At 36.3% G+C, this 14,104-nt stretch overlaps 2 protein-coding genes across 4 annotated transcripts in view; one reads left to right on the top strand and one right to left on the bottom strand.

Moving 5' to 3' along the window:
* Positions 1-639, bottom strand: part of lrp13a (low-density lipoprotein receptor related-protein 13 a) — a 43,501-nt gene extending 42,862 nt beyond the window's left edge. Inside the window, 1 exon segment of one of the 2 annotated variants that reach the window (NM_001446543.1) lies at positions 560-639. The gene's annotated coding sequence lies outside the window, so the exon portion shown is untranslated. 2 annotated transcript variants of the gene reach the window in all.
* si:ch211-12e13.1 overlaps positions 1-14,104 on the top strand; it is a 25,022-nt gene continuing 10,918 nt past the window's right edge. Inside the window, exons 1-5 of one of the 2 annotated variants that reach the window (XM_087253244.2) lie at positions 1-376; positions 5,339-5,502; positions 6,620-6,859; positions 7,331-7,495; positions 11,501-11,699. In XM_087253244.2, the coding sequence (XP_087109370.1) occupies positions 129-376; positions 5,339-5,502; positions 6,620-6,859; positions 7,331-7,495; positions 11,501-11,697 (1,014 nt within the window). In that variant the 5' untranslated portion in view covers positions 1-128 and the 3' untranslated portion in view covers positions 11,698-11,699. The remainder of the gene's footprint in view (positions 377-5,338; positions 5,503-6,619; positions 6,860-7,330; positions 7,496-11,500; positions 11,700-14,104) is intronic. The other variant, XM_087253245.2, reaches the window with a different exon arrangement.

The raw sequence follows: 14,104 nt of genomic DNA on the forward strand, positions 1-14,104 counted from the left end.
AAACAGAGAAGAAGCGCGCAAAAAAAGTAGCAGAAAATTACTTTGAACTTTGTCTTTGAGCACATCATAACAGTATTTTTCTTGTAACGTTTATGCTTTTATGACGATTGATAACGTCGATCTGGAATATGGATCGTGTTAGCACGCTAGTCGCTGTAGCGTCAGGTGTATCTGTGGTTTACCTCTTTCACTCAGTGTTTTACTCGTCTCACGTTATATTTAAAACCCAAACTGTATTTGAATCCCAAACACACCTGCCAGGCTCTCTTTACCTCATGACCAGATACTTTTATCAGTCTCTCCGAAAAAAACGTGGACAAATGAGAGAAGACAAAGAAACAAACGACGAACTTGTTTTAACTTTGATTAACTGCAGGTGAGTTTTACACTGAGGTAAAGTTGCTTTTATAGTCACACATTCGGATTTTCACTTTTATTTTGTATAATTTCGGTAAAGTGTCATTTGCAAATACCAAATAGTGAAATCATATTAGCAGCCAATGACTATCAAAAGTGTAACATTGTTCACAGTCAAATAAACAGTGTTTTCTAGTCATACCTGCATGTGATTTCAGACCGAAATACTCAAATTGCCATGGTAAACGATATTGGGAGCGTGTCACAAGTTTTCACTGAACGAATGTGTGAAATTAAAACCAACTTCATATCAATAGATTAACTTAATGTTTATTACTGATTGAAGTCTGTGCTATGCCAGTTCAGTTTATGTGCATTCAATATCTATATACATTTATGTATTATTGTATGCATGTTATTTTAAAGGTATTATTTTAAAAATCTTTGCAGTATTACACATCATATCTTGAATTTATAGTGTTTCCCCACTGCACAGCACTGCATTATGTAAAAAACCTAACTTTTTTTTTTTATCTGATTTAAATTAATTAATGTCTTTTAATATAAACATTTTATAGATCTTAATAAAGAATTCAATATAGTTTAGTTTAGTTTAGTTTAAACTTTATTGTCCGTTCTGCTTGACACAGAAAGGAAATTTTTCTTCAACACTGGATTTAGGACAACAATTACAAACATACAACAACGACACAATAACACTTATCAAGACAACAACATAAGTTAAAAGTTTAAAAACCAAATTAGCCCCATGCACAATACTGCAAATCATTCTTGGTAACCACCTCATTCACTACAAACATTGATCCGGTTTAGAACAACAACTGCCATTGGGATAAATGACTTTTTATAGGCATTACTTCGTGCTTTAGGAATTCTAAACCTGTGTCCTGATGGTAGCAATTCAAATGCTGAGTGATGTGTATTATCTTTAAAAATCACAACTGCTCTTTTTTTCCATAAAAGAGTCAAATAAAATAACAAATAAAATACAATAACAAAAAGGACAATATCTAAATTGAAATGTATGAAATTAATTATTGAATTGCCTTCAAATTTTATCTTATTTAAATAAAGTAACGTTAAAATTAATATTGTAATTAATGTAATAATTAAAAACTGCCCTTGTGTTACTCCACTTGGTCTTAGGCAAAAAAAAGTCTCATAGTTCTAAGTTTCATGCTTAAAATTATATTTATTATTGTGATTCAATAATAGTAATTGTTGTTATATCAATTTAGAAAAATTTATAAATAATATTAGTAATAGTATTAAATAATAGGAGTGATATAATGCACTCCAATATAATAAATAATAACATAATAGTAATGTTATTGTTGCTAGTTTATCAATTGAATGCGTTTTAATTAAATGAATATTGCTCTAATCTCTTGCGCTCTCTCTCTTTACATATTCTTTTTATCTTAATTATATTAAGTAATAATGCCTTAATATAAAATAGATTTTAAAAAAGAATTCAATATACAACAACTTTATTCAATATACGACTAAAAATGTCTATAAAGTAATTGAGAATGTAAACATGTTTTGTTTAATATGATGTGAATGCATTTTGTAGTACAAATGCATGCATTAATAAACTCATATGCATTTATAATATAAAAATATTTTAAAATATATATTTTTAAATATTAAGATATATTTGCAATATCACACAAGTAGCAGTGTGATACGGCTGTATATCGGCACTGGTTGGAGGCTTGCGTTGGCTCAGCTGCAGGCTGAGTGCCTTATTGTCATATCGCATTGCTACTTGTGTAATATTGCGTTTTTAGAACAGTTCAGCGCTTAATTTTGTAAAAGAGAAAGTCAAACATGAAGAGTCTCAAAAACCCTTTTGTACGAGGAACTACTTTCTTTCGCCGTTCGTTCAAATCTGCAGCTGACTTCAGAACAGCAGAAACCGTTGCTCATTCACCAACGTCAGTTTCAGAGTAGGGCTGTGCAATATAGACAAAATAACTATATTGCGATTTTATGAATGAATATTGCAATTGCGATTTTATTTGCGATTTTGGCCACTGTTTTTGCTTTTTCAAACAAGCTACGTACATACATTTTAAATGTACTCAGTGCACAAGAAGTGCATAATCAAACATTTTACAATGAAATAGCAGAATTACGTTTAATAAACATAACTGTATATGTAAACAAAAATGTGGTGATAGACACTTGTTGCTCTTCACAAAGTCCCCATGATGCTAAAGCTTCTTGTAAACCTTCAGATACATTTTCTTGTGATCTTTTGGGAGGAATGCTGTTTGCAAACATTGACTTTTCATTTCAAAGTTGTTATTAATATAGTGGATGGTGAAACTCATGTGCGGCTCCGTTGCTCTGCTGGACCACATATCTGTGGTCATGGTAAAGTATTCAGTAAACCTGCTTGAAATCGTGTTCAACGCCCGCCTTACATTTCTCATACATTTCGGGAATAGCAAATTGTGTGAAATGAATGCGAGATTGCAGTTTGGTATCTTTTGTCAAGTGTTTGTATTAGTCTTCGGAAGCCGTCTTTACTGACGATGTGCGCAGTAAACGATATCTTTGCATATATGATAGGTGATTGCGTTGGTAATTTCTTTCTGCCAATTTGACTCTTTTACATAAGGCACGACGCTTGCAAATGCTTAAACAATGGATACTTGTTCAGTCTGTTTGGGCTGGCTTTGATGTGTGCTTTTGTTTGATTCGATGGACTTTGTCGACATTCATTGTTCATGCAGCTTTTATGACGCTGTTTTAAGTGTTGGAACAGATTTGTAGTATTGATCCGTTTTGTTGGAATAATCATTTCACAAGTCTTGCAAATTACCTTGTTCTGTAACGCATCCTCTCTCCTGAATCCAAAATACTCCCAAACGACTGACCTTAATTTTTTCTTTGTCACCAAATCTTTTTAATTTTGACCTGCATCCATACTTTATGTTGTTTCCTCCTGCTCGCCTATTCGGTTCTCCCACTCAACTTTAGCTGGTTAACACCTTTCTCCTGCTCAGCTTAGCTGTAGTTTCCCAGTGTGCTGCGTCAGCTTTGATTGGTTAACATATTAAAATCATGCGCACAAGAACATATTCTGAATACAATTCAAAATAGATTAATAGATAAAAATTGCAGCCGTATGCGGTTTAGAAATTGCATATGCTTAAATCGCATTTTTAAAATTTTTTTTTCGATTGCGATTAATTGCACAGCCCTAGTTTAGAGCTATATTTGAATGATTCCTTAGCGTAATGTCTAAAGTGATGACAAAACTGGTCATTTTTAAAGATTATAAGGCTGAACGACATGAAATGCCATCAGTCTACAGAGATTTCCCAGTATTTCTCAATAAGAGATCACAATGAATAACCCAGAAGCAAACACTAGCAGATTACAATGGTATAAATACAGCGCTACAACATACAAAAGCGAGAGATTAACTAAGAATGTCACTTACCTGATTTATAATGATTTGATCAGTTGTAATTTACATTTACATTACATTTAGTCATTTAGCAGACGCTTTTATCCTAAGCGACAAATGAGGACAAGGAAGCAATTTACACAACTATAAGAGCAACAATGAATAAGTGCTGTAGGCAAGTTTCAGGTATGTAAAGTGTAGGAAGCCAATACATTAGTAATTTTTTTATTTTTTAAATTTTTTATTTATTTATTTATTTTTTGTAGTACAGTTAGCGGTGGAGCCAGAGAGGCAATTGCAGATTATGAAGGAAAGTGGAGACTAAATAGTTGAGTTTTTAATCGTTTCTTGAAGACAGCAAGTGAGTTCATTCCACCAACTAGGCAGATTGAATGCGAGGAGTTCGGGAAAGTGATTTCTTCCCTCTTTGGGATGGAACCACGAGGCGACGTTCATTCACAGAACGCAAGTTTCTGGAGGGCACATAAATCTGCAGAAGTGAGAGAGAGCAGGTAAGAAGGAGCAAAGCCAGAAATCGCTTTGTAAGCAAACATCAGAGCTTTGAATTTGATGCGAGCAGCAACTGGCAGCCAGTGCAGACGGATGAGCAGCGGAGTGAAATGTGCTCTTTTTGGTTCATTAAAGATCACTCGTGCTGCTGCGTTCTAAAGCTGCTGAAGAGGTTTGATAGAGTTAGCTGGAAGCTCGGCTAGTAGAGAGTTGCAGTAATCCAGTCTGGAGAGAACAAGAGCTTGAACAAGGAGTTGAACTGCATGTTCAGATAAGAAGGGTCGGATCTTTCTGAAGGTATAGAGTGCGAAACTCCAAGATCGAGCAGTTCTAGAAATGTGGTCAGAAAAGTTTAGCTGGTCATCAATCGTTACTCCAAGGCTTTTCACAGTTTTGGATGCAGTAATGGTTGCCCCATCCATCTGGATTGAAAAGTTATGATGTAGAGTCGGGTTGGCAGAAACTTCAAGCATTTCCGTTTTTGCGAGGTTAAGCTGAAGATGATGATCTTTCATCCAGTGTGAAATGTCTGACAGGCAGGCTGAGATGCGAGCTGGAACCGAGGGATCATCAGGGTGAAAAGAGAGGTATAGCTGGGTATCATCAGCATAGCAGTTTGAAATGTATGCTGAGAAAATGCAGTATGGCAGGCTGATGGCCACCAACGCGGTGAATCTCCAAAATTATGAATGTTTAAAATAGGCACTATCATTATTAACAAAACTGCAAAGTTGCAATCTAAACAACTACATTCTCGGCTAAAAAAAAAGCCTCAAAAGTACATTATGTTGTCCAACAGCTGCAATATTGGTCAAACTGTAGAGTGTCCTCTGCCCCTCATGTGGGCGGAGTAATACTAGTACTAATACTGTGTAGTAGTGCTGTTATTACTTTAATATCTCACGGCTATCAGCTAATCAGATTCGAGAACCAGACAGATCTGTTGCATGACTATATATAATCACATACAGATTTAATATATTAGTCGTATGAACAGACCTGTAATTGTTTTGTGATCATCTACAGGTATGATGGAACGTCTTTAAGGAGATTCTGCAGTGTTTCTGGTTATGGTTGGGATTATCCTGACAGTGTCTTCAGAGATCTTCCCTTGTGCTTCCCTGAGTTTCTCTTCAAAAGGCTGATCACCATGATTGTGTGCTCGGACAGATTCAAGCTGTGCCCTTCTGGTAAGATCTATTGCCTTTTTCAGCACAAGAGTCACGCACAGGGCGCTTTGGCTCAGTGGTTAGCACTGTCACCTCACAGCAAGTAGGTCGCTTGTTGGAGTTCCGGCTGGGTCAGTTGTCTTTTCTGTGTGGAGTTTGCATGTTCTCTCTGTGTTGGTGTGGTTTCCTCCGGGTGCTCTGGTTTCCCTACTGCTATAGGTGAATTGAATAATAAGGTAAATTGGCCGTAGTCGGCCTGTGTGGCCGTAGCTGGATAAGTTGGCAGTTCATTCTGCGGTGGCAACCCCTGATAAATAAGGGACTAAGCCGAAGGAATGATTGAATTAATGAAGGAATGATTCACGCACAGCAATCATCAAATATTGACATCCAAAACAAGAAAAACATTTTTTTTTAAATGACCACTTTCCAACATTTTACGAAATATCTGTAAAGATTAAAATAGTTTTGGAACAAGCGAAGGATAAGTAACTAATGACAGCATTACATTTTTTTAACGAACTATTACTTTAACATTTATTTAATGGTTTATACTTGCGTTTATGTTTCCCATTGTAAACAAAATTCAACTCTCTTATTTAATAATTTGCATTTTTTAAAATTCATTTCTTACATGGGCTTTTTGACTTAATCCCCATTTTTTTGTAACTTTGCTTAGTTTAATTTTATATGTTGTTTTTTGTTGTAATTAATTAGAAACTATTCGAAAACAAGAAACTAACTTTTAATTTAAACCTTTTTATTTTATTTCATTTCTATTAAAGGATAGTTTATCCAAAAATAAAATTTGCTCCGCACGTGCTCACTCTTAAGTGGTTCCAAACCTTTCTTATTTCTGTTGATCACAAAAGAAGAAAGTTTGAAGAATGCTGGAAACGGGTAACTATTGACATACATACTGTACAAAGAAAAACATACTTTGGAAGTAAGTTCTCAACATTTCACAAAATATATTTAAAAATTCAAACAGAATCAATTGAAGGGTAAGTAAATTATTTTTTTGATGAACTATCCCTGTAATATTTCTTCAATGATTTTATATATTTATTAATTCTTTATTTAGTATTTCTTTAGTAAAACCTCTAACTTAAATGTTATTTTAAATGTCTGTGTGCAGGTCTGCTGGTGGTCTGTGAGACCGTGAGTCTGTCTGAGGCTGTGGATGAGCTGAAGAAAGGGCCTTTTTCCCTCCAGGCCTCAGTGTTTGAGTACAGGACTGTGAGTTCAGGAGTGGAGGTCGATCTGACTTTAAGAGCATCCAGGCATCAGCGGCCCGTATGGAGCAGCACAGTGACTCTGCTGTCTCCTAGAAGCACACACACACCTGAAGCTCAGCCTGACTTAAACATCACACATGGTAAGGGATACACTGCAGTTTTTTACACTGGAGTTTTTCCTTCTCACTTATCGATCAGCAATCAAAAGCATTCACTAGGCTGAAGCTGTTAAAGTACTTTGTGGCTAGTTTTTTGTCTGCTTGGTGCTCGATTCCTCCCACCTGTATTTTGCTTAAGTTGTAAATTGCAGCATAAAATGGCTGGTTTTGTTTCAACTTTTTTCTGTGAAAATAGACACACAAACCTCTTCATTATTTATTTTTATTCATTATTCTTTTAATCTTTGGTCTCTATAATTCATATAAAGGCACCACTGAGAGAAAGTGTTTTATCTCCTAACTATTCTAAAGCCTTCTGCATCATATCTGATGACTGACTCTATATGATCAAACTTAAAATCTCTCCAGCAATAGCATTAGTTCAAATTTCACAATCTAGTGATATATGCGATGAATATAGCCTTGAAATTTACAATCTCCCACCCCCCCCAGATCCTGCTTCAGAGAGGTGTATCAGTCTGGCTGTTCCGTGGTCCAGCGCTGTGAGATGTGCCTGGGTGTTTGGTGATGTGTTTGGTTGGTGGAGGCTTACCCGTCCCGCTGCTCACCCGCTGTGGATGCTCGCCAAGTGCATAGCAGAGATGGAGAAGCACAAAGGTCAGAAATGTTTCATGAGTGATTTACACCAACAGCAGAATGGCACAAGTCAGAAGTGCTGGGTTTCCTTAAAATCCTTGAAAATGTGTCAATCTGAAGGAGGACAATTTCCAAGGCCCATGAAAGTTTTAGAAAATAAACATACAGTACATGAACACAGACCCTTGAAAGTGCTTAAATTTATTTTGTGCAGGTTTTCTGTTTGTCTTCCATGTGCTCAGTACAGTTTTTTACATTTCTGATCCTTTTCCCTCATTTATTATTATTATTATTATTATTATTATTATTGGTGCAGTGGGTAGTGCTGTCTCACAGCAAAAAAGCCTCTGGTTCGAGCTTCAGCTGGGCCTTTTGGCATTTCTGTGTGTACTTTTCATGATCTCCCCATGTTGGTGTGGGTTTCTTCTGGGTGCTCTGGTTTCCCCCACAGTCCAAAGACATGCGGTACAGGGGCCTGTTTCAGAAAGGAGGTTAAGTGAAAACTCAGAGTATTTTAACCCTGAAATGAGAGAAACTCTGGGTTTTCCGTTTCATAATGGCAGGTTTGTTAAACTCAAGAAATCAGGGTAAGTCAATCCTGTTTCTGAAAGAACTGAGAGTCAGTTAACTCAGAGTCAGTTACTATGGTAACTTACTCTGTGAATCTAACCTGGTCCAGAGCAGGTTTTATTCTCTAAACTCTGAGTTTCTGTCGGTCTCCTCCCCTTTTTTAAAAATGAAGCATATTTCTCGCCTTAGTCTTACATTTCCACACACCTATTTTAGAGCTCATTTTGGAGATGACCATAAAAACGATTGATGGAAACGTCATGATTAAAATAACTTTTGAAAATACGCATAATAAAACATTTGCATAACTGAGTAGGTTAAACTTTTATTTGATAAGAAAAGATGCGCATAAACTACGAAGTGCACTTAACAAATTACAGTATGTACATTAAAAAAAATGTTTGTTAGAGATGATGATGAAAATTTGTGTGAATGAACAAACCAGCTGACTGAGCACACAGTAGAACATCTTAAATGTTGTTTTAGTCATTCTAAAATGCCTTAACTGTTTCAGTATTAGTGTATATTATTAATTACCTCCAAGCTTCTGGAGCGTGTCAAGATCTCCGCGTCTGGCTTCAAACGCCCCCACGTGTTCATTGTGTCTTCTGAGGCGCAAGTATTAAATAAAAAATCATTAACACAGCTTGTTCTACCGCAGTAAATTCTGTTTTTACTGTTGATATTTGGCGCAAGTTAATCAGGAAGTGACGATTGTGTTCTCTTTGACTCGTTGGATAAAAACGCTGCTTTATTCGCATCTTTTAGGCATTATTCCAGTTTTGCACAAATTTATGTAAGCCTGTATTTTGATGGAAACAGCTATTGCCTACATTTTTTGTCACACACAGAACAAAGTCACGTACAAGGCTTGTCCTTTTTTCCATAAATATTTAGCTTAACCTTCGACATGTACTGTTACTAGATTAATGGGATTATTAATCTGTCTAAAAATTATTTTAGCACTGCTTAGGTTCTTAATGTTATATCAACCTCTATCACTTGATCAATAAAAAGGCAGACACACAAGTGCACTGTTAAATCTATTAAAACTGATAAACGTGTTTAAAAGTTTAGAAAAAAGTATAAACGTCACACATTACATTACTTATTTTATTATACTTAAATGTTTAAATAATTTAAATAAAAAAATATGCATTAACTTGAGCAGCTGTTTTCCCAGGCTAACTGTCTCTGTTTCACTGATGGTTGCTTCTTTTTAAATATATACACTCATATTTGCTAAAACTTTGCATGAGCAGATCAAGTTCAGCTGGAGAAAGAAATGCTGATCTCTTTTTTTAAGATGTTGCCATGGTCACTCATAATATCTGCGCTCCATTGATAATGCCTTTTTATAGTCACAGTGTGCGCGCTTAACTCTGAGTTGGTCTACTCAAAGTTGATTGACCCAACTCAGATCAGCTATTCTGAAACCGAAAACTCTGAGTTTTTAATCTCTCGGTAAATCAACTCAGAGTTCAAGTTTAAACTCCGAGTTGTTTGAACCTCCTTACTGAAACAGGCCCCAGGTGAATTGGGTAAGCTAAATTGTCCGTAGTGTATGAGTGTGAATGCAAGAGTGTATGGGTTCCCAGAGTTGGTAAGCAAATAACTTTCTCCAACTGAATGAAGACAAGTGTGAATTAATTTTTTTTTGGCCAAAAAGGTTCGAATTCTAATGGCAATCTGTCATTGCTTCCTGGGAAAATGCATTCCTCTGTAAAGAGTCTTGGTGTCATCTTTGACTCTGAGCTAAAATTTGATCGGCAAATTAATGCGGTTGTCAAAAATGTTTGTTTCTATTTTAGATAAATTGCCAAGCTGAAGTCTGTCCTCTCTTTAAGTGATTTGGAAAAGGTCGTCCATGCTTTCATCTCTTCTCGTCTGGACTATTGCAACGCATTGTATCTGGGTGTGATCCAGGCCTCTCTCTCACGACTGCAGCTAGTCCAGAACGCAGCTGCCAGGATCTTAACAGGCACAAAAAAACGAGAACACATTACACCTGTACTAGTTTCTCTACACTGGCTGCCAATCCAGTTTAGAATTCAGTACAAAGTTCTGTTGTATGTTTTTAAATCCCTCCATGGCCTGGCCCCTGCGTATATTTCTGAGCTAATTATTACGCACCAACCTGTGAGATGTCTTCGCTCTATGGATCGTCTCTATTTACAAGTTCCTAGATCACGCTTAAAATGTCGAGGTGATAGAGCTTTCTCAGTAGCAGCTCCAAGACTTTGGAACGATCTTCCACTCTCCTTAAGAACAGCTCAAACTTTTGGGTCTTTTCAGAGGTCACTGACAATACACTTGTTTTCTTTAGCTTTTAATCATGTGATGTGAGTTTATGTATTTTGGTTTTGTGTATATCTGCATGTGTTTTATGTGTTTTTTGTACAGCACTTTGGTACCCATTGTGGTTTGTTGAAAGTGCAATAGAAATAACGTGAGTTGAGTTGAGTATGGGTGTTTCCCAGTGATGGATTGCGGCTGGAAGGTCAAAAAAACATATGCTGGGTAGATGGCGGTTCATTCAGCTGTGGCGGATTATTATTATTTTTATTATAGCATAGACTTACACTATTATAAATTATTAGATCTGTATAATGTACAAATATGGTTTAGGGTATTGGTTTATCATAATAAATTTATTCATAAAAATACATTTTTATTTTTATGTTACCAAATATAACTTAGATTTAAATTGTAAATAATTAAATTCTATATTATACAGATATATTAATGTAATAATAATCTACGGTGTTAATAAAATTGGATTGTTACATGTGTTTATAAATATTGTAATTATTCATTCATTCATTCATTTTCTTGTCTGCTTAGTCCCTTTATTAATCCGGGGTCGCCACAGCAGAATGAACCGCCAACTTCTCCAGCAAGTTTTTACGCAGCGGATGCCCTTCCTGCCGCAACCCATGTCTGGGAAACATCCACACACACATTCACACACACTGGGGACAATTTAGCCTACCCAATTTACCTGTATCGCTTGTCTTTGGACTGTGAGGGAAACCGGAGCACCCGGAGGAAACCCATGCGAAGGCAGGGAGAACATGCAAACTCCATATAGAAACGGCAACTGAGCCGAGGTTCGAACCAGCGACCTTCTTGCTGTGAGGCGACAGCTCTACCTATTGCGCCACTGCCTCGTCTATTGTAATTATATTTATTAAAAATATATAGTTATATTATATGTATAATGTATATTTAATAATATTACGTAATTTAAATGTATATTTAATAATTAATAATATAATTTCTAATAAATAAACAAACTCAGACACACTAATTATTATTAATAATATTGAGTGTTTTGTATATTCGATTATGTATATATTGTTTATATATTATTCATTAAATTTTGTGAAAATTATTTAAGAAAGTTATGCATATTAATAGAATTTCCAATGTGATATTTCTCTCTTTTACCTGCAGGAGTTGAAGTGGTGAGAGCTCCTCTAACTGTGTCCGTCTGGTACAAACAGCCTGTGTGTTTACCAAGGAAAGTCAACATCAGAGTCAGTGAAAACACTTCTGAAACCACAGCATTGTTTTCAATGGAGGAGCAGAGAACCGGGACCCTGTTTGTCTCAGGACAGATAAAACGACTGACCACTGAAAAGGCAGAATGAGGGTGATTTTACAGATTTTACAGAAAAAATGCTTAACAATTAAAGGAGCACTCCCACTTTTTTTGGAAATCAGCTCATTTTATAAGTCACCTAGAGTTAAACATTTGAGTTTTACTATTTTTGAATCCATTCAGCTGATCTCCAGGGGCCTGTTTCAGAAAGGAGGTTAAGTAAAAACTCAGAGTATTTTAACCCTGAAATGAGTGAAACTGGGTTTTCCGTTTCAAAATGGCAGGTTTGTTAAACTCGAGAAGGCAGGGTAAGTCAAGCCTGTTTCTAAAAGAGAGGTAACTTTAACTCAGAGTCAGTTACTGTGGCAACTTACTCTGTGAACCTAACCTGGTCAGGAGCAGGTTTTATTCTCTAAACTCTGAGTTTCTGTCGGTCTCCTCCCCTATTTTAATGCTCATTTTGGATATGTGCATAAAAACTGTTGCTGGAAACGTTATGATGCACATAACTTTTGAAAATATGCATAAAAAACACGCATAATTGAGCAGGATAAACTTTTATTCAATAGAAAATATGCACATAAACTACGATGGAAACACTTTTACTGAACAAATTACAGTATGTACAATAAAAAAGGTGTTCATATGATGATGAAAATGTGTGTGAATGGACAAACCAGCAGGCTGAGCACACGGTAACACGTCTTAAATGTTGTTTTAGTCATTTTAAATGCTTTAACTGTTTCAGTATTAGTGTATATAATTAGACTACCTCCGAGCATCTGGAGCTTGTCAAGAGTCTCCGCGTCTCATGGCTTCAAATGCCCCCACATGTTCATTGTTTTCTGAGGCGCAAGTACATTTATTAAATAAATAATTGACGCAGCTTCTTCTACCACAGTAAATTCTGTTTTTACTGTATATATTTGGCGCCAGTTTATCAGGAAGTGATGCTCCATTTTGTTCTCTTTATCTCGTTGGATGGCAACGCTGCTTTATTCACATCTTTTATACAATATTCCAGTTTTGCACATAAATTTATATACTTGGATGGAAACATAGATATTGCCTACCTTTTAGTCACACACAGAACAATAAGTAATTAGCTTAAATAATTAATTATTAATCAAATTACGTATTAAGTTGAGCAGCTGTTTTCCCACACTAACTGTCTGTGTTTCACTGATGGTTGCTTCTTTTTAAAAATATATACACTCATATTTGCTTTAATGTTGCATGATCACATCAAGTTCAGCTGGAGAAAGAAATGGTGATCTCTTTTTTTAAGATGTTGACATGGTCACTCGTAATAGCTGCGCTCCATTGATAATGCCTTTTTATAGTCACGGTGTGCGTGCTTAACTCTGAGTTGGTCTACTCAAAGTTGATTGACCTAACTCAGATCATCTGTTCTGAAACCGAAAACTCTGAGTTTTTAATCTCTCAGTAAACAAATGAGTTGTTTGAACCTCCTTACTAAAACAGGCCCCAGGTCTGGTAGGAGCACTTTTAGCTTAGCCTAGCATAAATCATTAAATCAGTTTAGACCATTAGCATTGTACTCAAACATGTAAAAAAAGAGTTTCAATAATTTTCCTATTTAAATCTCGACTCTTCTGTAGTTACAGTAGGTGCTAAGACTGACAGAAAATGAAAAGTTGCTACTTTCTAAATATGGCTAGGAGCCATGCTCTAATTCCAGCATAATAATCTTTTTTTTTGAGTGAGATGCTAATAGTCTAATTTGATTTAATGATCTATGCCAGGGGTCACCAATCCTGGTCCTGGAGGGCCGGTGACTCTGCATTGTTTAGCTCCAACTGGCCTCAACACACCTGCCTGGGTGTTTCAAGTATACCTAGTAAGAGCTTGATTAGCTTGTTCTTGTTGATTAGGGTTGGAGCTAAAATCTGCAGGACATCGGCCCTTCAGGAACAAGTTTGATGACCCCTGATCTATGCTAAGCTAAGCTAAATTTGCTCCCACCAGACCTGGGGCCTCATGTACGAAGACTTGCGTGGAAATCTTACTAAAACATTGCATACGCACAAAGCTGTAAATGTGCGTACGCAGAAAAAAATTCAGATGTATGAGACACTGCGTACGCCGAATCTCACGCATATTCTTTTGTACATACGAATGAACGTGAAACTGAGCGCAACATGCACGAGCACAAAACCTCTCCCTGCCTCCTCCCCCGTATGAATATGCTAAAGACTATGCTAATGGCAAAACCCAACGAAAAAGCAAAGGCAAAATCAAGCAAGAAGAGAAACTTTGAACAGAATGTGAATTGGAGGTGCTGCTTTCAGAGGTAGACCGGAGAAAAGCGGTGATATTTGCAAGTTTGTTCTCCGGAATTAACAACAAAAGAAAAAAATAGAGTGGGAGAGTTTAGCTGTTGCGGTTAACACAGTTGGGTCTGAACATCGCACTGAGTGCATTAAAAAAAGAAA

Source organism: Danio rerio, chromosome 5, assembly GCF_052040795.2.
Source record: "Danio rerio strain M-AB ecotype USA chromosome 5, GRCz13ab, whole genome shotgun sequence".
Taxonomy (NCBI): Eukaryota; Metazoa; Chordata; class Actinopteri; order Cypriniformes; family Danionidae; genus Danio; species Danio rerio.